At 52.3% G+C, this 23,324-nt stretch overlaps 10 protein-coding genes across 10 annotated transcripts; 5 read left to right on the top strand and 5 right to left on the bottom strand.

Annotated features, from left to right (window-relative positions):
• Positions 1-731: 731 nt before the first annotated feature.
• Positions 732-2,949, top strand: POX_d05643 (Translation initiation factor RLI1; the record flags this gene model as incomplete). The annotated part of the gene is made up of 7 exons (XM_050114484.1): positions 732-751; positions 815-839; positions 930-941; positions 1,002-1,404; positions 1,468-1,629; positions 1,701-1,797; positions 1,854-2,949. The coding sequence occupies 7 exons, from the start codon at positions 732-734 to the stop codon at positions 2,947-2,949; spliced, it is 1,815 nt and encodes a 604-aa protein (XP_049969435.1).
• Positions 2,950-3,126: 177 nt separating this feature from the next.
• POX_d05642 (uncharacterized protein) lies at positions 3,127-3,405 on the bottom strand (the record flags this gene model as incomplete). Its single annotated transcript, XM_050114483.1, has 1 exon — positions 3,127-3,405. The coding sequence occupies one exon, from the start codon at positions 3,403-3,405 to the stop codon at positions 3,127-3,129; it is 279 nt and encodes a 92-aa protein (XP_049969434.1).
• A 1,011-nt stretch (positions 3,406-4,416) lies between these two features.
• POX_d05641 (putative endopolygalacturonase) lies at positions 4,417-5,835 on the bottom strand (the record flags this gene model as incomplete). Its single annotated transcript, XM_050114482.1, has 4 exons — positions 4,417-4,666; positions 4,733-5,019; positions 5,085-5,510; positions 5,587-5,835. 4 exons carry the CDS (start codon positions 5,833-5,835, stop codon positions 4,417-4,419), a joined length of 1,212 nt encoding a protein of 403 aa, XP_049969433.1.
• A 2,032-nt stretch (positions 5,836-7,867) lies between these two features.
• Positions 7,868-10,544, bottom strand: POX_d05640 (uncharacterized protein; the record flags this gene model as incomplete). Its single annotated transcript, XM_050114481.1, has 4 exons — positions 7,868-8,869; positions 8,924-10,109; positions 10,161-10,330; positions 10,404-10,544. The coding sequence occupies 4 exons, from the start codon at positions 10,542-10,544 to the stop codon at positions 7,868-7,870; spliced, it is 2,499 nt and encodes an 832-aa protein (XP_049969432.1).
• Positions 10,545-10,731: 187 nt separating this feature from the next.
• On the top strand, positions 10,732-12,654 carry POX_d05639 (uncharacterized protein; the record flags this gene model as incomplete). The annotated part of the gene is made up of 4 exons (XM_050114480.1): positions 10,732-10,906; positions 10,972-11,244; positions 11,294-12,413; positions 12,483-12,654. The coding sequence occupies 4 exons, from the start codon at positions 10,732-10,734 to the stop codon at positions 12,652-12,654; spliced, it is 1,740 nt and encodes a 579-aa protein (XP_049969431.1).
• A 1,975-nt stretch (positions 12,655-14,629) lies between these two features.
• POX_d05638 (uncharacterized protein) lies at positions 14,630-15,745 on the top strand (the record flags this gene model as incomplete). Its single annotated transcript, XM_050114479.1, has 6 exons — positions 14,630-14,695; positions 14,772-14,862; positions 14,937-14,962; positions 15,049-15,391; positions 15,451-15,617; positions 15,674-15,745. 6 exons carry the CDS (start codon positions 14,630-14,632, stop codon positions 15,743-15,745), a joined length of 765 nt encoding a protein of 254 aa, XP_049969430.1.
• Positions 15,746-16,749: 1,004 nt separating this feature from the next.
• Positions 16,750-18,163, top strand: POX_d05637 (Phosphoglycerate kinase; the record flags this gene model as incomplete). Its single annotated transcript, XM_050114478.1, has 3 exons — positions 16,750-16,815; positions 16,885-17,308; positions 17,397-18,163. The coding sequence occupies 3 exons, from the start codon at positions 16,750-16,752 to the stop codon at positions 18,161-18,163; spliced, it is 1,257 nt and encodes a 418-aa protein (XP_049969429.1).
• A 557-nt stretch (positions 18,164-18,720) lies between these two features.
• Positions 18,721-19,005, bottom strand: POX_d05636 (uncharacterized protein; the record flags this gene model as incomplete). Its single annotated transcript, XM_050114477.1, has 1 exon — positions 18,721-19,005. The coding sequence occupies one exon, from the start codon at positions 19,003-19,005 to the stop codon at positions 18,721-18,723; it is 285 nt and encodes a 94-aa protein (XP_049969428.1).
• A 13-nt stretch (positions 19,006-19,018) lies between these two features.
• POX_d05635 (putative 26S proteasome complex subunit sem-1) lies at positions 19,019-19,518 on the bottom strand (the record flags this gene model as incomplete). The annotated part of the gene is made up of 3 exons (XM_050114476.1): positions 19,019-19,052; positions 19,108-19,318; positions 19,404-19,518. The coding sequence occupies 3 exons, from the start codon at positions 19,516-19,518 to the stop codon at positions 19,019-19,021; spliced, it is 360 nt and encodes a 119-aa protein (XP_049969427.1).
• A 1,086-nt stretch (positions 19,519-20,604) lies between these two features.
• On the top strand, positions 20,605-23,175 carry POX_d05634 (Inclusion body clearance protein iml2; the record flags this gene model as incomplete). Its single annotated transcript, XM_050114475.1, has 5 exons — positions 20,605-20,692; positions 20,908-20,984; positions 21,079-21,145; positions 21,205-22,280; positions 22,372-23,175. The coding sequence occupies 5 exons, from the start codon at positions 20,605-20,607 to the stop codon at positions 23,173-23,175; spliced, it is 2,112 nt and encodes a 703-aa protein (XP_049969426.1).
• Positions 23,176-23,324: the final 149 nt, after the last annotated feature.

The following is a 23,324-nucleotide window of genomic DNA, read 5'->3' as shown; positions in this document are numbered from 1 at the left end:
CCATAGCGCGGTGACCCCGCGCAATAGGGTAGTCTTAGGTATGAGTGTGAGAAAAGAATGTTGAGTGGAGAGCTGTAGTGTGAACGGTGCGAACGTGGGAGGTCAAGACGAGTGAGGGAGAAAGAGTTGGGGGATATGAAGGTCGATGCGGATTGGTTTGGTGAGGTATGCAGAGGATCGGCTCTGTGGCCTCGGTACTCAGGCATCAACGTTAAAGGCACCAGTCCCGAAGAGGACTGGAGCCTTCGCTTCCCGCGCCAGGCAAGCAGGCAGTCAGGCAGCCAGGCAGAAGGTGACGATCCCGTGACCATTCCCCAGAACTGGCTACGCTGCTACCTTGCAAGGCAGTGACCGGCAGAAAAGTTCTTCCGGGTCTCAAGTGATTCACCCAATCAACGTCATGTGAAATAAGAATCGCGCCCAGTTCAAGGCGGTCGAGGTCCAGCTACGAGGAAAGACATCCCGCTATTGAAGCCTCAGGCATCACAGCCCACAACGAGAAAGAAAGCATTTGATTCTGCCCCTCCTCTTTGTCGTGAATGTTGTTTCAGGCATTTCTACCTGTTTGAGTCTGCGCAGAAGCTTGGTCTACGTCGCGGCCGAATACATCTCTCTGCGCAGTTTTTTCCTTGCCCATTCTGCCGGCTCCCTGACTTGAAAGTCGATACTGTCAAAACTTGATACCTTCCTTCGATACCGATCGTGGTTGATCGACATCCAACGTCGCCGACATGTCTGACAAGCTTACTCGGTACCTAAACCCCAAGTTCTGAAAGAAAAGTCTGCGCAAAACTAACTTCGGACTCGATTTTAGTATCGCGATCGTGAACAGCGACAAGGTGCGCCTGAAAACCACCCGCTAGATGCACCTCTCCCACATCGCAGATATCATTTATGATTTACTGACACCGCAATGCTCGGAATCATAGTGTAAACCCAAGGTATGAGAAGGCACATACGCCAGAATCGAAAATCACAGGAACTGACTAGGATTGCAACAGAAATGTCGCCAAGAATGCAAGAAGTCTTGTCCTGTGGTTCGCACAGGCAAGCTTTGCATTGAGGTTACCTCCGACTCGAAGATCGCCTTCATCTCGGAAAGCCTTTGCATCGGTTGCGGTATTTGCCCGAAGAAATGCCCATTCGGCGCCATCAACATCATCAACTTGCCCACCAACCTGGAGAGCCAGGTCACCCATCGCTACTCTGCCAACAGTTTCAAGCTCCACCGTCTGCCTATGCCCCGTCCCGGCCAAGTCCTCGGTCTTGTTGGAACCAACGGTATTGGCAAGAGTACAGCACTCAAAATTCTCAGTGGCAAGCTGAAGCCGAACTTGGGTCGCTATGACAACCCCCCTGATTGGGAGGAGATCCTGAAGTACTTCCGCGGATCCGAGCTGCAAAGTGAGCCGATTCCCACATCATGATTGCGGAAAGCGAAACCTAGACTGACACCTCTCCTGCAAGACTACTTCACCAAGGTTCTGGAAGACAACTTGAAGGCTGTCGTGAAGCCTCAGTATGTTGATCAGATTCCCCGTGCGGTCAAGGGACCCGTCCAGGGTGTGAAGGACCTCATCCAAGCCCGTGTCTCACTCGACAACATGCAAGAGATTATGGACGTTCTGGGTGTGTGACCCCCTCATTTCTCTCTATAAAGTATAGTCGATGAACTTTGCATTGACAAATTGATATCGCAGAGCTCAACCAGGTCGCTGATCGTGACATTGGGCATCTCTCTGGTGGTGAGCTGCAGCGTTTCGCCATTGGTTTGGTCTGTGTGCAGAAGGCCGACGTGTAAGTCATGTACAATCTCCTAAAAACAGAGGCATGTCTCCTAATCTAGCTCACAGGTACATGTTCGACGAGCCGTCATCCTACCTTGATGTTAAGCAGCGTTTGGCCGCTGCCCGCACTATTCGCGGCCTCCTTCGCCCGGACGACTACGTCATCGTGGTCGAGCACGATCTTTCGGTTCTCGACTATCTCTCTGATTTCATTTGCGTGCTTTACGGTCGTCCCGCTGTTTACGGTGTCGTGACCCTTCCTTCTTCCGTGCGAGAGGGTATCAACATCTTCCTCGACGGTCACATTCCAACTGAGAACTTGCGATTCCGTGAAGAGTCCCTGACCTTCCGCTTGACCGAGGCTGGTGATGACTTCATCGCGGACAAGGCGCACGCCTATAGTTATCCCTCTATGGAAAAGACCCTTGGCAACTTCCACCTGAAGGTTGAGACTGGTCAATTCACCGACTCCGAGATCATTGTCATGATGGGTGAGAACGGAACCGGAAAAACCACCTTCTGTAAGATGCTGGCTGGCGCCGAGAAGCCTGACGGGAACCGCTCGGTACCCAAGATGAACATCAGCATGAAGCCCCAGAAGATCACCCCCAAGTTCCAGGGTACCGTGCGCCAGCTATTCTTCAAGCGTATTAAGGCGGCTTTCCTTTCCCCGCAATTCCAGACCGATGTCTACAAGCCGCTCAAGATTGACGATTTCATTGACCAGGAGGTGCAGAACCTGTCTGGTGGTGAACTGCAGCGTGTCGCAATTGTGCTTGCTCTGGGTATGCCCGCTGACATTTACCTCATTGACGAGCCGTCCGCCTATCTCGATTCCGAACAGCGTATTGTTGCCGCTCGAGTCATCAAGCGTTTCATCATGCACACCAAGAAGACGGCCTTCATTGTTGAGCACGATTTCATCATGGCGACTTACCTTGCCGACCGTGTCATTGTGTTCGATGGAAAGCCTTCAGTGGATGCTCACGCCAATGCCCCCGAGTCTCTCGTCACTGGCTGCAACAAGTTCTTGAAGAACCTTGATGTCACCTTCCGTCGGGACCCCAACAGCTACCGCCCTCGTATCAACAAGTACAACAGTCAGATGGACCAGGAGCAGAAGCTCGCGGGCAACTACTATTTCCTGGAGGAAGAGAACTGAAGAGGGCATTACTGGCAATCTTCTGCGCCGCTGTCACCATCAGGACCGGCGTGCTTGTGGGCGGCGACGGCGCTATCGACGCTTCATGGTGGCATTTGGTTGGCGAATGGCGTTTCACGATCTGAGACGAGCCTTTGCTTCTCGGGATAGAAGGCTTCTTTGCCACGCCAGGGGCCTTCAAGGGGAATTTGGTGACTTGTTTGGCGATGGCGACGATGGTGGGGGTGGTGGATATCGATAAAGCGAGCCGAAAAAGATCGTCAGCACCGGGCGACTGAGGTCTCGGCCGTGTCTTGCTTCTCGACTTTCTTTCATAGCCAAAGATTGATCGGTACTCTCCACCCTATCATCGTCCATCCGCCCACTACTCTGGTCTTGTGCATCAGGAATCGTGGTTTCACAATCATGATTTTTGACCCGCTTGCGGAAGCTTTTGTCATGCAAGTCTCCGATCATCTCGGGTCTGGTCGTTTGGAGATAGGACTTCTTCTCGAGTGGCAACTTGGTGTACTCAGAGATTTTGTTTTGATTTGTACAGTGGGTTGAGGATTAGGTTTTTCAAAAGCTTTCTATGACTTGATGAGCGATAGAGGCGGATTTATGTATCATCTTCGGTGAGACCGAAGGCTCGGGAAGTGAGAAACGCTCAACCTCGTTGCCTGAAAAATGTGTTGCATTTGATTATCAGCCCTTACCCTAGGATCTGGAGTGACTTTTTTTTAATACTTCGTAGAACACCCATGTGCTCCAATATCAAACGTATCGAGGTCGGAGCGCCGATGGATGACATGTATTTGCTTGGAGCGTTCATGCGAATCGAAACCTCCGATAGTTTGTGTCCTCGTCCCGTCGGTCAGTCCCACGGCTACCAGTCTCTCTGAGATTCGATCCTAGGATTCCTCCCTTACAGCCTTGTAAGTAGTGTGACGCGATCATTATCCCATCCTGAAATTCAGCTAAGATTCCGCCTGGTTCACGATTCATGGAACTCACATCACTGGTAGGGGGTATCCTGCTAGGTACCAACTACCCACGTAACCTCTTGAGGGAGGTGAGGCTGCAGTAAAATGCTTACATCGGGCTCCAGGAAAAGTCCAAACTTTAGGTGATTTTTTGCAAATGGAGGAGAGGGTTCCAGCATGACCTCCGACATGGCGGGTTTTTCCCGTTAGCGCGGCCTAGAAGGTCATTCTTGATTCTGATAAATTCGTAAATCCAGAGATAGTCTTGATCGAAACGTAATGAACAACTTAAACCTCTTTGAATTATAGATGAAATGCAAGGTCTCAGTGGACCAGAAAGTCGATCAACGCTCTGGCTACCTGTAATTCAACCAAATGAAGTAGCTGCCCAGAAGCAAATCACAGATGAGATCAGGCAGAATATTGCTAATATACAAGATGAGAGGCGGCTGATGGATCACTAAAATTGCCTGTCTACTCTCAGAAAATGCGAAAGTCAAGCGCTCTAGCAGCTAGCCACGCTGGGGACATTCTTGCAGCTGCCGTAAGTCTTGCCACCACTGACGCTGACCTTGTTCCAGGTCCAGTTGTTGCAAGCACCGCTGGCGCAGACAATCGCAACATCGTGGCCGCTGGAAGAGACAGCGTTGGAGCCGGAGATGTTGCTAAGGACGAGGTTGTTGATAGGGAGACCGCCGGTGGGAGAACCGTGGAGATCGCCACCGTCGTAGTTCTGCTCGATCAGGATACCGTACCTTGAGGTTTTGTCAGCCGTTGAGCATATCAGGGAGGTTTTGACGGTGAACCGGAAGGTGACTTACTTCTTGATAGAAGAGAGAGTAATGCCGGAGTAAGTAACACCCTTGATGATTCCAGTAGTTCCCGATTTAGCCTTGACACGGATACCTGGGTCATTCGCGTTAGTCTTCTGCTTTTGTCTCTGACTGAGAGTCAGCGGGCTGTCCAGAGAGAACTTACCGTTATCGGACTTGGTGACAGTCGAATCCTTGAAGGTGACGTTGTCAACGGTGTTGTCCGAACGACCGCCGACACTGCCAATGGAAAGACCGTGGCCACCGGAGCAGTAACCGCCGCTGAAGGTGATGTCCTATCCCGCCGTTAGCGATAATGTGGATTCAAAGGAAACTCTCATCAACTTGAGAGCAAACTCACGGTTCCAGAGTTGACAGCAACACAGTCATCCTGGTTGTAAACCGTAGCACCATTAATGACGACGTTGCTGCTGGAGCCAATGTCGAAACCATCGGTGTTGTGGCCACCCTTGGAGTCACCGGCGCGATTGTCGATGGTCATTTTGTTGATAGTCAGACCCTTGCAGCCGTTGATGCTGACGGCCTGGACGGGAGTGTTCTCGATGTAAAGATTGTTGATTTGAGATTTGCCGGTCAACTTATGGGCAGCGAAGAACTTAGGCTTGGTTTTACCGCCATTGCCACCCTTGCCGTCCCACCAGCGCGCACCATCGGGGTTCAATTTGGCGCCGCTGGCACCGGTGACAGTGATGTCCTTGCCGCCAATATCGAGAAGAGGACCCTCCCATTCCTTGTAACCCCAGGTGGTTGTGCCCTCAAAGATGACCTAGATAATGTCACCGTTAATTAACCTGCACCGGACTCGGACCAAGACGCTGCAAAACAAACGGAAGCAATCGTACCTGAGTGCCGTCGTTTAGCTTGCTCAGATCAAGCTTGACACCTGCAGGCACGGCGACATTGGAGAGGACGATGGTTGAGCACTTCTGCTTGGACGCCATGGCTGAAGCAGCACCCTTGGAGCCGGAGAAAGTACAGCTCGCACGCTCCTCGAGACTGGAGGTCGCGGCAGTTGCTGGCTGGGCGACAGGCGACGCAACGGCCATGGCGGCGAGAGCGCCAACCGTCAGAAGGTTGATGAACTGAGGCATTTTGATTCTCTAGGAGGTGGTGATATGAACTTGGTGTGGAAAATAAGCCCAAATACTCTCCGGGACGCCCACACCTTTTTATGTTGATTCTTGGCTCCCGAGCGAGGCCATCTTCAGGGGCGATGGAGAACTGAACAGCGCTTCCAAAACGGGGCGGTTCATTTGTGAGGCCGAATCATCCACCGGCCTGGCCATCCGGAGTTCCATTTTACGGTCTGTTCCCCGCAAAATGCTCGATGAAGCAGACGGAGTGGTCCTCCGTCTTGCATCTCGGGTCCGTCGCCTCGCTGCTGAGACGCAAGACGGAGAAATTCAAGCTCCTCAACGCACTGATCTCGACTCCTCATGACGAGGTGCTTGGTGATGACACGCACTGAATGGACGGACTTTGGGCGACCCTCTACGAGGACCCAGCATGTATGGAATTGCGACCCCTGGTGAGTGGGTCGAATGGGTCGTCTTGGCGGAACGCCAATTTCTTCACGTTCTCCGTGTTTCATGATGATTCCTCAGCGAACCAAGCGGCTGACCGGCTGTCATGTTTCCTCAAGGGGACTTCCAACTTCAGATTTCTTTGACTCAGGGTCCACCAGTCACCACCGAGGAGCCGACGATGTCTCGGATATGTGAAGCCTTGGCGTCCGGATGGCTTCGCCTGGTTGGCTTTGATACGGCAGGCATTGGCCTGCTTGCGGAGAGGATTTTTCCGTGTGAAACACAGGACTTCCATGGATATGTTCCTCGGGATCACAGACGGCGGCCAGACTCTTGTCATTCCATGTTGTGACTCGAACGGTAGGCGATCAATGATCAAAAAGAAAGAGAAAAAAAACACAGTAGTCTTCTCCCCGACGGCAAGTCAGCCTCTATCATCACACTGGACTGACGTCACATGCAATTTCTCATGCTCATCGTCGTATCCTTTTCGACAGGAGCGTGTGAGTCCTCCGTCCAAAGTCATCTCGCTTGTCTCGTTCGACTTTCTCTTGGTCCATGCAACAATTCCATCCCCTCTAGATTTAATCAACATTCCCCCTCTGTCCCCATCGACAGAACGCTCCTCTTCCCCTGGGTAAAAGGGATATAGATGCCGAGTTGGCGAAGCCTTTCGGCAGCCTTTGCTGGAGATATTAAGTGGGGATCAAAATCCTCTTAGAGTGTCCTTCAGATTGACCCTCGACGCACAGCATTAGCAAGCTATTGGTGGTTTTCAAACTCTTCCCAGGGTAAAACAGTCATTCGTATTTTGATCCAGAACCCCCCCCCCAGAGCAAAGTTACTGTGAAGGTCTACAAGCTCTGACCTGCTAACCCTAGAATCACGGATGAACTAGTGGCGGAGACCAATCGCACTCTATCATCAAATCACACGACTCCGGGTGAAACAGTCTCCGCGACGGTGCCACAACCGCACCTAGCGGCTGAAGCAATTGTCGCTACTTCAAGATATGTCGAGAAAGCGCCACTAGAATTAGAGTTCGAATCTGTCCTGCTCCGCCCATCCGCCCCGAACACTGACGAAGGGAACATTATATTCACGGCACGGGAGCAGAGGACCTCACCTCGTGCTGTCGTCTTGTCTTTCTAATGGCTTGAATCTGCCATACACTTGAAGAATTGATAAGAACACTTCACCAAGGAGCTTGCCATGGTCCAAACGCCCTGTCTTTCCGGAAGCCTAAGGATGATCATTGGCTATTAGAAAAACACAATTCAGTCTTCCGTTCTGATAGACATCCCCATAGTCGTCTAAGGTATTTGATTACGTGGGGTCAAGTTTCTGTGCCAGAAAAAGTGGTATACCGACTACTAAGAACGGCCTCGTACGTGGCTCTCTACCTATTCCAGACAGTTTGCCATCTGCTGATTCAAATGGGTGGTTGTTCAAGAACCAGCAGAAACAAGGTAGATTGTGCCAGCTGTCTGATCTCTCAGAAGTGCAAAGTGAGACCTGAAGTAGAAGTACATGATTGAAAAAAAATTGAGATACGTGGGGCATCACTTCGCCATGAAATTGCAAAGAGACCCCACGACTAGTCCTCCTCAATCTCTCCCTCTTCACTGCCAGAGTGGATGGCCTTCGCTTCTTCTTTGCTGGGCTCCTCAGGAATCGCCGAGCGCTCCCGTCCAGCGCGGCGAGGGCCTGGGCTGCGATCCCGCTCACGACTGTCGCGGCGGTATCGCTTCGTGGAGCGACTGGCCACGCTTTCGGCGTCGCTCTCCCGGCGACGGCGGCGGTCAGTGCTGGTGATGCTGCGGGTCTCTCCATAATCCAGCTCGTCACGCCCACCACGCGGATCACCACGTGTGCGATACAAACGCTCCCGCTCGTCTTCACGCCGGTCACCTGGGCGGCGGTCATGATCCCGATCCCGGTCCCCGCGGTCACGGTAGCGGTCACGATCACGATCTGCCCGGTCGCGGTCCCGATCATCATGACGATCTCGTGAAGGTGAAAATGCACTGACCTTGCGGTAGGATCGTTCTCGGTCGGCCTGGGCTTTGCGGCGGTCGGCCTCGTAGGCGTCTAGTTCAGGGGTACGGCTGTAGCGACTTCCACCCCGTCGCTCACCTCGGCTGCTGCGATAGTCACGTTCACCACGATCGTAGTCACGTCGCCGACTGTGATCGCGTTCCCTCTCGCGATCGCGAGGGTCGCGCTCTTTCATGTCTTCTTCCTTCTCCTTCAAGCGGCGGATGACCTTCTCAAAGGCGGACTCGCGAAGCTCCTCGGATTCAACCGCTTTGTATTCTTCATACTTTTCAAGACGAGGTTTGACATCAGTCCAGGTATCACCAAGCCTGACGGGAGGCTCAAGACGCTTGATACGTGAGCGAAGAGCATCGACCGCCCGACGCTGATGGCGGTCTGCTGCGTGCTTTTCTTCTTCATCACGACGGATGGCTTTGTCTTGAATGCGCTGGAACAGCAGAACCAAGATTTCCGTGTCGATTTGAGACGTTCTTCTGTCAGAGAGCATAATCTCCTTGAACTCTTCAAAGGTGGTTTTGGCAGTGACTTCGTAGCGTTTATCCTAGAGATGGTTAGAATGATGAAATCACATGTGCGGGGGGTAAAATCAACTCACGTCTAGAACGTCCAGAACGTCATTGCGTGGCCCACGGAGGGCGCGCTCCTCCTCTTCGACCATATCCCAGAAAAGATCGAGGGGGGTTGACCCGGACTGACCCAGGATAGCATGATAACGGGCGTCGTCCTGAATGATCGGACGAATGTCCATCCATTTACTGCCTGCCTTGATCTTTCCCTGCGCTTTGAGCTCTTTCAAGAGATCCAAGAAAGCATCACGATTTCGGCGCTCCTTGCGGGCCCTGATTGCCTTTTGTTGCTGACGCGCGTCATTGAAGGCACGCTCTAGTGATTTGATGTGGTTCTCAAATGCGGTCAGAATATCAGACTTGGTCAAGGCCTTGAACTTATCATCAGTTTTGACTGTCTCGTTGGACTCAATGACTGCCTCCGCTTCTGACCAGCGAGTGTATGGTTCCAAATTGAGAGAGCTTAGAATAGTCATGAGCTCGTTCATGGCTGCCTTGCGATTCGCAGACTCTTGCTCAACGTGTGCTTTCTTCAGTTCGATAACGTATTCTTCAAAGAGTTGACGCCGTTCGTCGTCATCATCAGTGGCCCGGAAGGTTGTCTCACCCTCGATGATGGGCCGAATAGTCTTCCAGCGACTGTAATGCTTGATTTCCGGATGCCGCTTCAGCATAGTATTAAAGTCTGCACGGAGCTTAGCAAAACGTTCTTTTGCCCGGTCCTTTTCCTGCATGCGAACCTCGGCCGCGTATTTCTCAAAAGCCGCCTTGCGATCCAGAGGGTTTTTGAGAGCCCGGTACTGGGGATCCTTAATGGTCGCACGCATTGTCTGTTCCCAGGACCAATCGGGCTGGACATTGTTTCGCTTAAGCATTTTCATGAAAGCGGCTTCTGCTTCTTCAAGAGAGCCGTAGTCCGGATCGGCCTGCGATGTCAATGCTGATACAGCCGTGATTCCCGTGGGATCAAAAGGTCCATGTCCTCCACGGCGGTCACCATACCCACGATCATAGTCGTCGCGGTCGCGGTCCCGGTCCCGATCGCGGAAGTCGCGGTGGTCTCGATGATCCCGGTGATCCCGATGGTCGCGATGGTCGCGATGATCTCGGTAGTCTCGGCGGTCACGATCGCGGTCGCGGTCACGAGGATGGTCACGGTCACGATGCGGGGGCTGGGAAAAAGCGCTGGTTCCGCCGGCTACAAAGGCAGGTCCTCTATCACATCGTCAGCAATATGTCGTGAGAATATGGTTCAATTCCACTTACGCTACCGGGACAGCTGGAGCAGACGGGATCGGAGCAACAGGGGCCTGTGCAAGCGCATTTTTGTAAACCTCGGGGATCTCCCACGTGCTCTGCTTGGTCTCCGTATTGTACCAGTATTTGCGCCCTCCCTCTGCGGTGTATTCTTTCCACGGCTGGTTTGCAAGGGCGCGCTAAGAGACCATAACAAGAGAAACGTCAGTCGATAGTCAGCCGACGGCGCTTCGGCAGGGCAAAAAAACTGACCTCCACAGGTGTCATCAACTCAACCGGCTTAGCCCATTGTGTGGCCTTCGTCTGCACGTTATAATAGTAGACTCTTCCATCTGCATTTCGTGCCTCCTGCCACAAGGCCGGCACATTCAAGGGTGCAGGCATTGGATCCATGGCGATGACTGCGATAGGTGTGGTTGTCTGGGAGAAAAGAAAGGCGCTCGACTTATGCCGAGCTGTTTGTGTAGTTTGCACTGACCTCCTTATCGGGTGCCGCTATCACCATTAGATTGCCCGCACATCCGCATGTTGGAGAAGCTCCTGGACTTCTTGTCGCAAGCGATCAGACAGTACTTTCCCAATGCCTGGCCTCGGAAATCCGGGGGAGTTTTTGCGGCATGCTTTACTTGACACTGTGGTTCCACATGCACAAACGGTCGACATCGAAAAGCTCTTGACCTCGGCGCTGGAGAACGGGGCAGATGATCTGCCCTCCGTACTTTCTTCTATAACTCAAAGAGCCTTGCTGTTCTTCGGTGCGTATGCAGCAGACAGGAGCCGATGTTTCCACAGCCGCATTCATAGCGCTGACATATTTAAGACGAGTCACTCCCTGTTCGCATTGTTTTGCGGCTTTCCGATTGCACGGATTACTTTCTCAAGCATTATTTACCGCGCCTCGAAGTTCGTCTAGATGTGTTCGCGGTCGACCCGGCCGAGACAGTGGCAGACAATCCGTCCCAGGCGAGAGAGGTCATTTTTTCTGGATCTGTCAACTCACAAGAAGAGCCATTGGTGATTTTTAATGAGTTTGACGGCGATGAAGGGACCGGGAACCATGTGTATCTTATCTGGAATATGGAAGCGTTTTTGAGTATGTTCAATGTGCCGGTCACCCATGATCGCAGGCTAATAATCACTAGAGCGCCCCCGAAATCGTATTTCGAATCCATCGCTTTTATTTATCGCATCGGCGAGTCTCAATCCTACGGAAGCCACCCGCCAAGACTATCCAGATGACGATTACCTACCCTCTCTCGTGCCTGCTTCAACAAATGTGTTTCAGTCCCTATCGGGGGATAAGATGCTCGCCCACAAGGAGCCATTTCTTCCTGCATCAAGGCTATTGCGTGTCGTACCCGTGACAGCGTCCGATGATCCTATCTACAACATCCAGCAGCAACATGGCCGACCGTTCCGCGTCGTGCCTGCCGCAAGTGCCAGGATTCGATATTCTCGGTTGAATTCTTACAGCGGTCTTCCAACGACTGTGGCAAGTCTTGATTTCGAAGTGACGCCCTATTTGACCTGCGATGTTATCTTCGACCAAGTAGACATTCGCTTGTCCGAGGGCACACTTGAGAACCTATCGGCCGTACAAGGCCTTGAGCTTCCATTGACCTGCCGGCCTCGAGATGATGTGACGCTTATGTATAAACTCACTCCAGAGTACGGACCCGAAACCAATCCTTCATCAACTGCCATGATGAGCATGCTGGACATCTCACTAGGTGCAGTCATTCTTCTGTCCGACGATTGCAAACCTCGAATCTCGATGCAATGGCGGACGAATGTCGACTTTTCACTGCCATTAAACCCCGTCTTTGGGGGTCCAAGCCAGGCACTGCAGAGAAGTAACCGGCCCACTAGCCTCTCTATGCCCCAAGCTCATTCGCAGATGGGCCCTCATCTGAACAATCGCCCCTCGCTTCGAGAGCGAGCGTACTCCGTCACCGGCGTAGGAGTAACCGTTTCCTTCTCTGGACCCCTGCGCGTTCAAGTCGGATCGCCCTTTTCGTGGAATGTCTTTATCGTCAATCGATCAAACATGCCGCGAAAGTTCGCGCTGATTGCAATCCCTCGACGGAAACGTGTCGACCCAAGAGGCCATGTCGCGCGGCCGTCATCATCCTCGATTACGAGTCGAAAGGCAGATACCGTGGCAGAGGCCGTCACGGATGACAACATTGTGCATGCGAAGCAGAAGGCTGTCATGGGCCAAGAGGCGGAGTTGATCAGTTTGAGCACTGACATTCGTATCGGGTGAGTGTCACACTATGACCACACTTCGTTGAAGACCACAGGGAAATGCATGCTAACTTGGTCAAACAGCCCGCTCTTGCCCGGCACCTGCCATTCTACGGAGCTAAGGCTTTTGCCTCTCGCGACCGGTCCTCTCCATTTGGAGGCGGTACGCTTGGTCGATGTGAATACGAACGAGACGACCGACATTCGAGATCTGCCGGATATTCTCGCTGACGACCAACCCCAAATATCTGCGTGATGCACTACCCATCCCCTTCCCTGAGTAATTTGGCATGGCATTCAGTACTAATGGTTGATGGAAATTTAAACAAGTTGTACTGCAAAGACCTAATCCACATAGTATCTGTCATTAAGCGAATTCACAGTTGAGAGAGTTCTCGATTACTTCTACCTAGGCGAGGGGTGGGCGGTTTTCGTCATGTACAGAGCCAGCAGTGGAGGAACACGTTGAGGGTGTTGCCCATGGATGTGCATCAATCTCAAGGCAGGTACTTCCGAGTACCTACGGAAGTAATGGGCGGATGGGCATATCTCTTAGATAGCGGGCTAGATGAGAGTAGATGCAGGTACCTACCAGCTCCATCCTGTCCAACATTCATTATTGACTGGAACTTGTGATCCGAGCCCCGGCGGTATTCCATCAAGAAATGAGAGCGGATGCTGACAGGTTTGGTGGGTAAGGTTGGGGCCATACAATAGTAGATACATCACTGAAACGTCAGGTGTCTCATCGGCCCTCACTAAGTCCTCGCCTATCTGTCTTCGTGCACTGCTCCAGCCGCCGGACGGTGCTCAGTCGTTAAGTCATTACTACAATTGATGGAATCTTCAGGTTGACGGCCTATGAGGTTCGTCAAGTCTGAGCATACGGCCCGCTCTACCCGGCCCTTACTGTCCGTAGGTTTCCATATTAGAGACCTTCCGCTCGAGATTTTCTTTATAGCCCGTGATGGCTAGATGTATTTTGAAAATCAAGATTGTATGTACAGATTCAAGGTTTACTATTAGCCCTTTTATTCTCGGAGAACTTCCCGGTCCCTTTTATTCGAGAAGTCTATGCTAAACGAACGCCCCGAAATAAATTTCCGTCAGAAGTTCTCCATTTTTCTGTGGTACACTGTCCCGCCGAAAAAATATAAACATCCACAGCTCATTAGTACTTGAGCGAATCAAGAAGGTTGAGCGCCCCCTGATTTCCTCGGCAAGCTGGAAGAGTAGACCATATTCTCCTTCCAAAAATCAAAATCAGTAACGCTTCCAGAATAAAATCCATATTATCAATTCATAGAGAAAACAATCACCAAGAAAGAGTGCATTCATGTTTGCAGTAAAACTGGCCGTGTGTATACATCTTTAAGGTCGGTCGGGTCAAGTTGGATCTCTGAGCCAGGTACTTCAATTGACGGACATTCATGTATGTTCCAGGCATCTATTTCATTTTTATGTAGTGGAGAAGAGTGGGATTGACTGGACCATTGAACCAGCAGAACGGGCACTAGATGCCAATGGATAGGGCAACAGTTTGACTATGCCTTTATATATATATGTATATGCCCCCTTCTCAAAGATTATTGTCTAAGTAGAGCTGAATTACTGCCGTAGTTGATTTTCAAAAGTTCTTTTCGCCTTCGTAGGTATAGGGCGTGCCCAGGTTGTAGCTCCCACGCGGAAGGATTTTATTTCCAGCAGACACTCCTCGCCTCGTGGAACCGCCCGTGTCTTTCGCTCGGGTGTCCCCTTATCATGGAGGCCGTGTCCCGAGCCAACTGTGTGTTAGTCATATCGCCCTAGGCGTGCCCGCCCTCTCGCACTACAACACTTGGAAGGTTCTGCGAGCTCCGGGTACCCACTCGATTGACCTAACTACTAAGGTCGTAGTCAGTAACTCATGAGGTAGTCGTCCGGCATCTCACCCGGCCAAAGCGGAGTCCACTTATCCATCATCATTATCTGGGGTAGAACCTCACCTAACCTCTGCCGTCCTCTTCCAAGCCCGTCCGCGCCTCAACTTTACCGCCATTCCAGCAGAATCCCGAAGATTCGGCCAGCTGTCGGTCCGCCTGAAAGCCAACCCGACCTGTTCTGGCCTTTTCTAGATTTGCATCATACCTACGCGTGATCCTCCGACCTGGTTCCCTCAGTCCCCAGGGCGGAAATCGCTCCCCTTGATCCCGACAACCATAAACCGGTTCTGCTGGTTGCCTTTCGTCGCCATGATCACCTCCACAAAGCGCAGAGTCCTGGATGGACTGAACCGGCGGTATATCTACGGTCGCGTGGTATGTCCCGTCCCGCACTGGAAAGACGAATCGTGTGCGCTTCAGTCCCTTGCCTGTCCTCTGACTTTGCTGGCAGCCACTTCTGCACACCATAATCCTCATCATCGAGATGGCTGTTGCTGCGCGCATTGCCAGCAAGTTTAATTCCTACTATGCCGAGAAGCCAGGTGAGATCCCCAATCCACCACAGCATGCTACTTTTGCTCGATAAGAAGGGAACATACCTAACCCATCGAAACAGTCCTCACAACGATGGTCACCAACGCTGTAAGCTCCCGCTTCCAAAATCCAAAATCTAGCTCTATACCTGTTGGCTCTCTGACTAAACATTCGTTTTCATCACCTTCGAATAGGTCTTGGGAGGTGTCGCCGATACGGTGGCGCAACTGATCACAGCCGTCCAAGCTCGTCGAGCACAGGGGTCCCGCGAGCATAGCGACTTCATTTCCATCGAGTTTCACGATCTGGACAAAGGCAGGCCGCCAGTCCTTGGTGAACTCGGTGCCGCGATGCCCTCACCGGCACCGTTTGACTTCGAACGGGTCACTCGCTTCATGGCTTATGGCTTCTTCATGGCTCCGGTTCAGTTCCAGTGGTTTGGCTTCCTGTCGCGTGCGTTCCCTCTCACCAAGGTGAACCCCAGTGTTCCGGTGTTCAAGCGCGTTGCCTTTGATCAGTTGATATTCGCGCCTTTTGGTAAGGATCCTGGCACAAATCCCTCACCGTAGATTCGAACCATGTTAACGTGAACTTAGGCCTGGCATGTTTCTTCACTTTTATGACCATCGCCGAGGGAGGAGGCAAGAGGGCGTTAACCCAGAAGTTCCGAGATGTGTACTTGCCCACCTTGAAAGCAAACTTTGTGCTCTGGCCCGCAGTGCAGATTTTGAACTTCCGAGTCATCCCCATTCAATTTCAAATTGTACGCTTTCCTGCTTGACGTCGTGGCCACGGTATCATACTAACGCTTTGCAACAGCCGTTTGTTTCTTCAATCGGTATTGCGTGGACCGCATACCTTTCCTTGACAAACTCGTCTGAGGAGTCCTGATCCATCTTTTTGGCGAATATCACGTTAACACGAATTGCATCTCGCTACCGGTTCTTTCTGCTTGTGAATTTCTTTTGGCGTCCCAGTCTTGTTTCAGTGCTCTGCGGTGGGGGATATGTACAGGCGTTAAGAGGCTACTCGAGTTGACGCGGCCGCGTTTGAAAAGATCTTTTGAGGTTTATTGTGCTTGATGTTGCTCCGCGTGATTACAGTCTGCTTCTCCAAGAATTGCCCTCGCTTACGGATTGCTGCTGATGGTCACTTGGGTGTGGAAGCAGTCTCTCAAAGAGGCTGACGTCGCACCCTCCGACCAATTTAAGTCATTTCACTGAGTCATTTCACTGAGTCATTTCACCGGTTTCCATCCCCGGGATAACAATCCCGTCCCATCGCAATCACACTGAGCATCGTAGCGAAGCGACAAGGGTCAATCTCCATTTTTCAATCCCGAGCAGAAGAACACGATGCACACCGAGTGCCAAGGAACTCCGTCTCCGAGGCTATCGACACACACGAGACACCCCCAGAGCCCCCGGCCTGTTCCGCTTCGCACGGAATCTCTGACATCAGTCCCGCATCAGCCCGATTCTGGGGTCCGGTTGAGGGTGAGCTACCTTGATGATAAGTCGATTTAGTCATAAAGTTACCTTCATCCACTGCGTGAGCTCTGGTGTAAAAAGAGTCACTCCCAATCATCCAGTACATCAAGTGTAGGTATTCCATGGCTCGACAGCTCGATGCGGCAGTCCACCTCTTCACCGGCGAGCCCCACCCCTCCATGAGCCCCTCCTCTCCGTCCTTCTCGTCGCGACTCACCGAGCCTAATTAAAAGTATTTTCTCCCCTAGCTCAAATTCATATTCTTGAAAACCTTCCTGGCTCTCACATACATCCGTCATATTCACCGAAGATTGTCGAGGTATCGATTGCTGCCTGAATAGTGCTTCGACTCTGGCAACGAGCGGCGCTAACGTTACATCACACGTTCATAGAAACCTACCGACAATGTCTCTCTCTAACAAGCTCAACATCACCGATGTCGACCTCAAGGACAAGCGTGTCCTGATTCGAGTACGTAGTGAGAGTCTACCTATATGTGAGAAGAAGTGAGCTTCAATGGCTAACTTTACCCCGCCATAGGTCGACTTCAACGTCCCCCTGGATGCCGACAAGAACATCACCAACAACCAGCGAATCGTCGGTGCTCTTCCCACCATCAAGTATGCCATTGACAACGGCGCCAAGGCCGTCATTCTGATGTCCCACCTGGGTCGTCCTGATGGCAAGGCCAACCCCAAGTACAGCCTGAAGCCCGTTGTTGCCGAGCTCTCCAAGCTCCTGGGTGGCAAGGATGTCATCTTCACCGAGGACTGCGTTGGCCCTCAGGTCGAGGAGACTGTTAACAAGGCCACTGGCGGCCAGGTCGTTCTGCTGGAGAACCTGCGCTTCCACGCCGAAGAAGAGGGCTCCTCTAAGGACGCCGACGGCAACAAGGTCAAGGCCGACAAGGAGAAGGTTGCTGAGTTCCGCAAGGGCTTGACTGCTCTCGGTGATATCTACATTAGTATGTGATCAAGTTCCCTCCCCCCTTCCCCCTCTTTCTACCCCCAGAGAAGTGGGTACGGCTTGCTGACGCCAATTCATCCTTCCAGACGATGCTTTCGGTACTGCCCACCGTGCCCACAGCTCCATGGTTGGTGTCGACCTTCCCCAGAAGGCCGCCGGTTTCCTCGTCAAGAAGGAGCTCGAGTACTTCGCCAAGGCCCTTGAGAACCCTCAGCGCCCCTTCCTCGCCATTCTCGGCGGTGCCAAGGTTTCCGACAAGATTCAGCTGATCGACAACCTGCTCCCCAAGGTCAACAGCCTGATCATCACCGGAGGCATGGCCTTCACCTTCAAGAAGACCCTCGAGAACGTCAAGATCGGCAACTCCCTCTTCGACGAGGCTGGCAGCAAGATTGTTGCTGAGATTGTCGAGAAGGCCAAGAAGAACAACGTCGAGATTGTCCTGCCTGTCGACTACGTGACTGCCGACAAGTTCGCCGCCGATGCCAAGGTTGGTGCTGCCACTGACGCCGAGGGTATTGCTGATGGCTTCATGGGTCTTGATGTCGGTCCCAAGTCCGTTGAGAAGTACCAGGAGGTCATCGGCAAGGCCAAGACCATCCTGTGGAACGGCCCCCCTGGTGTCTTCGAGATGAAGCCCTTCGCCAACGGTACTGAGAAGACCCTCGATGCTGCTGTCAAGGCTGCCCAGTCTGGCTCTATTGTCATCATCGGCGGCGGTGACACTGCTACCGTTGCTGCCAAGTACGGTGTCGAGGACAAGCTCTCCCACGTCTCCACCGGTGGCGGCGCCTCCCTTGAGCTTCTTGAGGGTAAGGAGCTTCCAGGTGTTGCTGCTCTGTCCAGTAAGTAAATGGCGCCGCAGTGCAGGGGGGAGGAAATCTACAACTCATGTTCCGACTTTGATCGAACAAAAAAGACAAACTTCACGAAGCTTTAATGTACATAGCCAAGGATTTCCCTTGCAATGAAATCACCGAATATTTTCATGTTCACTTCTTCCATCCCCAAAGTCTTCCAGAATGACTAAGTTTGTTTCGCGATAGATATGAGACCAAAGCTTTGAAGTCGGCACGCCCGGGGGTTACCTCCCAGCCATGAAGGACGTTGGCTTACAACCACAGTCGGACCCCCGCCCCCCGTGTAGTTCGAAGCTGATTTATATAGGACAGTAGATCTGTCAATGACTACCACGTATGAAAACAAAAAGGTCCAGATGGAGTGTGGGAAATCCGCTTATCTTCTTCGTTCAGTGACCGGTGGCCCGGTTCTACGGATACCCACGAAATGAGTCTATCTGATAGTGTTCTTGCACCATCGCCAAGTGCAAAGCGCATGGGAGTTATCTTCCAGTATCTGTGAGCTTTGCGAACGCCACTGTATTCTTGGATACGGCACGCTTGGGGACGGCTAGAGCCAGCTCGATGTCTCCTCGAACAATGTGTCAGATCCACCAAGTCCGAGGTAACTCCGCGCACCGACTTCGTCACCAGACCAGTATTTCATTTTTTTTCGCTCAAGCAAGGAAGTCAGAGATAGAGGGAAGACGAGAGGAAGAGGGAGAGCGATGGTGTATGGAGATAAAAGGTTGTGCGCAAACTGAGGTATCGAAAGCAGGGGGTGCGCCCGGTACATTTTGAACCGCACGCCGGGCAGAAGTTCGCGGAACGCATCTCGTGTTGCGTGGGATTTCATTGTCTCGTATTATCTAGTGCGAGCCCTCAACTTTCTTGAGCTCCTCCCTGTAGCAGAAACGCCCAGTATTAGCATGGACACATTTCGGAAGCTGTCTCTTACGATGGGTCGACGGTCTCCGGCGCTACGGAATACAAAAACGCCTCGCATCGCAGTGTAATGTTTGGCGGTCCGGGTGACAAAACCACATACCTCAGCTGCTTTGAGAAATCCTCTGCAGCATCGTCGTCATCCCAGCTTTCCTCCCAGAGATGCTCATTACCCCCGTTGGCTGCTGACCCGGCGTTCTGCTCAGCTTCTTCCTGAGGCCAATCTGGACGGAGAAGGGATAGGTGGTCAGCGTGAGTCGATGACTGATTTGGATGGCTGTAAGCTCAGCATAAAAGCGAATCTCATACCCTCCACGGGAAAATCTTCAAATTCGTCATCCTCCTCGAGCACTTGAGGCTTCTGCTGTTGTTGGGGCTGCTCGGAGACCTCGGTGTTGGTCTGGGCATGACTGGAATTGGACATGGTCGGTGATTATGTGACGGCGCGAGTGGGATCGAGCACGATTCGGGTGATTGGGGGAGTAGATCCTGATGTTCGGATCACAGTGTATAATGGATGTACGAGAGAGCTCGTCGAGGAGAGGACCTTGAGTTGATGATGGTGGGGAGATGATGGAATGCCATGCTGAAGGTGAGCTTCCCACCTTGGCGGATTGGCAGCCTCAGGCCGCCACAGATACGGGATCATCTCAAAATGTACTTTGGAGAGCGGAGTCTGAGGCTCGGAGATATGTACCTGACCAGCATGGACAACGTACGAAAGTACTTTTACAAAAACATTTAACCACATCTCCGTGACACAGAACATCGCAGCATTGTCCCGCAAAACAGACTGGACATGGAACTTACAGCGGTACTTCTCTTCTATGAATGATCCAAAAGAAATCTAGGTTTCAAATCCGATGTGGTAGCCAACGGACTGCCTCCTTGATAATCTCCATGATCGACCGGGATCCCATCAACTACACCAGATCTGAAGCCTCCCCTTTGTGGCGAAGCAGCATGTCTCCCAAGTTATGCTGCTTGGGTCGGGTCCAACGGCAGCCGCATATGTACAAATCATAATTGTCCACGGACTATTTCCGGATAGTGCCCCCAGCTGAGCTGCGCCGGTGCGCGCTGACTTTTGAGGCTACCGTCGCGACTGCTAAATTTCGCTTTGCCTGGCCCCACGGTTGCGTTCATTCAGTCCAGTTATGACTGCTGTCCCTGTCCCTTTTACCCCCCCCCCCCCCCATTCGAGGTATCCATGTGGCTCATTGATCACCGTCTTCTATTAAAATAAGACTGGCCTCCCTTTTCTTTTCTTTTTTTTTTTTCGCCACCGGAACTTCTCATCTCCGCACGATCTGGCCGTTCCCGGTAATCCGTTGTGGTCCACGAATGGGACCGTTAACATTCTTCCAGTTCCGTCTCTTGCTCATTTCCCCTTCTGCTGGCCTATTGCAGTAGATGGAAAGGTCTTGATAGCTGCATCCCCGACCATCTTTTTTTTAAGTGATCTTCTTGAATCTAGCCTACCGACTCCTCCCCGCGGTGCACGACGATCATGTTGCGTGTGGGGTCGTGGCTGTACGGGAAGAAGGCCGCGAGCGCCTCAACCCAATCTCTGGACTCGCTGGTCGAGCTGAAAGACTGTATGTTGGCCCTTTGCTACGGAACAGGAGCCGATGGGTGCTGTTGTGATGTGGTCGTCGGACCGCCAGGGACGCAATAGTACAAGTTCCATGCTGATCAGAAAACCTTCGCATTGAAAAGTGGAGGAGGCAATGAGAGGTACGCGATCGACGTCCATCTTTTCAATCCCGTTCTTCCCGGATCGCACACTGACCAATTCCCTTTTCCACGGTAGCGGCGACATTCATTTTGAATGACGATGTCGACAGTGCCGAAGCTGGTCTCGCTCAGGGTACCTCGACCTACCATACGGTGCGCATTCTCCTCAATCGACCGACTGCAGGGCGGCAAATCTGGCCGCGTGGGGGAGAATCGACAAGAACGCTGTGCTAACCGTCCAGAATAGCTCGGGAAGGGTATGGTGGCTTTTGTTCGAGCCACATTGGGCTTTGAACAAGAGTTCATGCGCCAAGGTCCGCAACTGTCGTTTGCACCCGCCGCGTTTTTAGACCGTCGCGCTAACTGTTTGTAGCGTCCGAGCGACTGAGCGAAGCCGAGTCATCAGCAGCCAACGATCACCATCGTGCACAGCATCGCGCCCAGGCTCCGAATGCCTATCGCTCCGAGATTTACGCCGCCGGCAGCGAATATGCACTTTGCCAGGCGATTGCCCAGCTGATGGGCGCGGTCGTCGGTGTTCTCAATGAGAGCCTGACTGAAAGCATCAAGGGCTTCTACCGCATGCGAAAGGCTTACATTGCACTGGATGCAATCTTGAAGATGGAAGCGACCTTTATGGAGAAGAAAGACCCCAAGCGGGTTCTTTTGAAGAGCTCAAGTGATCTGTCCAAGATCAGCCTGGCCAGCGCCGACATCAAATCAGCACATTCGGCCAGTGAAGTTCCCAGCAAACCAGCTTCCACCTCCGCCGAGTCGCCGATAATTGACGAGGCCCTCTCACCTGGGATTTCTGGATTAAAAATAGGGACTGATCCAGACATCAGCTCGGGGCCCTTCACATCGGGCACTTCCACGCCCGGTGCGTCCAAAATCATCAACCATGATCCCGACTCGGATATCTTTCAGAACGAGATTGACGTCTTTGTGCATTCCGGTGCAAACTTTTGCTTCGGCATCCTTCTTCTGCTCATCTCGATGGTCCCTCCCGCCTTCAGCAAACTGCTGTCCATCATTGGTTTCCATGGTGACAAGCAGCGAGGACTTCAGATGCTGTGGCAGGCAAGCAAATTCCACAATATCATCGGAGCCATGGCAGCGTTGGCATTGCTCGGCTACTACAACGGGTTCGTGCGATATTGCGATATCATGCCAGATCCGACGCCAGGTGAGGACCTGGAGATCTATCCACGGGAGAAGCTGACGGAGCTCCTCACGGAAATGCGGTCTCGGTTCCCGAACAGTCGGCTCTGGCTTCTCGAGGAGTCGCGGATGAAAGGTGCGAACAAGAACTTGGATGGCGCTCTGGAACTGCTATGCACTGGCACCAGCAGTCCACTGAAGCAAGTTGAGGCGCTCTGTGTGTTTGAGAAGAGTCTGAACGCTCTCTTCCTGCATAATTACGATGTGTGCTCGGCAGCTTTCATCGAGGTATGTCTCTGACTGGCATTTTCTCCCTCTGAATGGCATTGAGACACACGTCAAGGCTTAAAAGGCAAGGCTAACTAACTTCTTCCCCCAGTGCGTTGATCTCAATTCTTGGTCCCGTTCCTTATATTACTACATTGCTGGATCATGTCACGTTGCGCAGTATCGCCAACTGCACACTAGCGATCCCAAAAAGGCCGAGGAACACGCCGCTAAAGCGAGGGAGTACATCCGCAAAGCCCCGCCACTGGCTGGCAAAAAGCGCTTTATGGCTCGGCAACTTCCGTTTGACGTCTTCGTCACACGCAAGATTGCCAAATGGGAGGCTCGCGCCAAGGAGTGGAAAGTTGATCTCATCGACGCTATTGGCGTCGATCCGGTTGAGGAAATGATCTTTTTCTGGAACGGCCATAGTCGCATGACACCTAGCCAGCTGGAGGAATCTCTTGTCCGGTTGGCGTGGTGTGAAAGCAACGAGAATAAGACTTGGCCTCGCGAGGGCAAAGAAGACAAGGCTATCCTGGATCTCCTTCGAGCCGCCGTCCTGCGGTCGCTGCACAAATACGACGAGGCCAAGGAAGTTCTTCGCACCAAAATTCTCCCGCACGAGAAATCGATCTTCAAGGGTCCACTGAAGGATGACTGGGTCTTGCCGGCTGCGCACTTTGAGATGGCTGCCAATGTCTGGATGGAGCGACCGACCTATCAATCTCTGCATCAGGTCTCGGACAAGCCTGCGGACTTGCCAGCAGAGCGCAAACTAGTGTCTACTTGTAAGGAGCACCTCGACCACGCAGCTCGGTGGGAAAGCTATGAACTAGACGCACGTATCGGTCTCAAGGTCACTGCTGCCATCGAGGCTGTTCAGCAGTGGGAGACTCTGCATCCCGCCCAGTAACGCACGATTTTATTTACTCACGGGCTGGACAAGGTGATCGTCCACCGGGGAATTCATGTTTACATATCACTACTCCGATCATGGTGTACTATACTTCATAGACGATGCAAAGATTTTTCCGCGCAGAGGAACGGCGGCCTTGAGGTGTT

The sequence above is a fragment of the Penicillium oxalicum genome, chromosome IV (genome assembly GCF_001723175.1).
Source record: "Penicillium oxalicum strain HP7-1 chromosome IV, whole genome shotgun sequence".
Taxonomy (NCBI): domain Eukaryota; kingdom Fungi; phylum Ascomycota; class Eurotiomycetes; order Eurotiales; family Aspergillaceae; genus Penicillium; species Penicillium oxalicum.
Note: the sequence above shows the minus strand (reverse complement) of the source record. Positions and strands in the feature narration are given on the sequence as shown.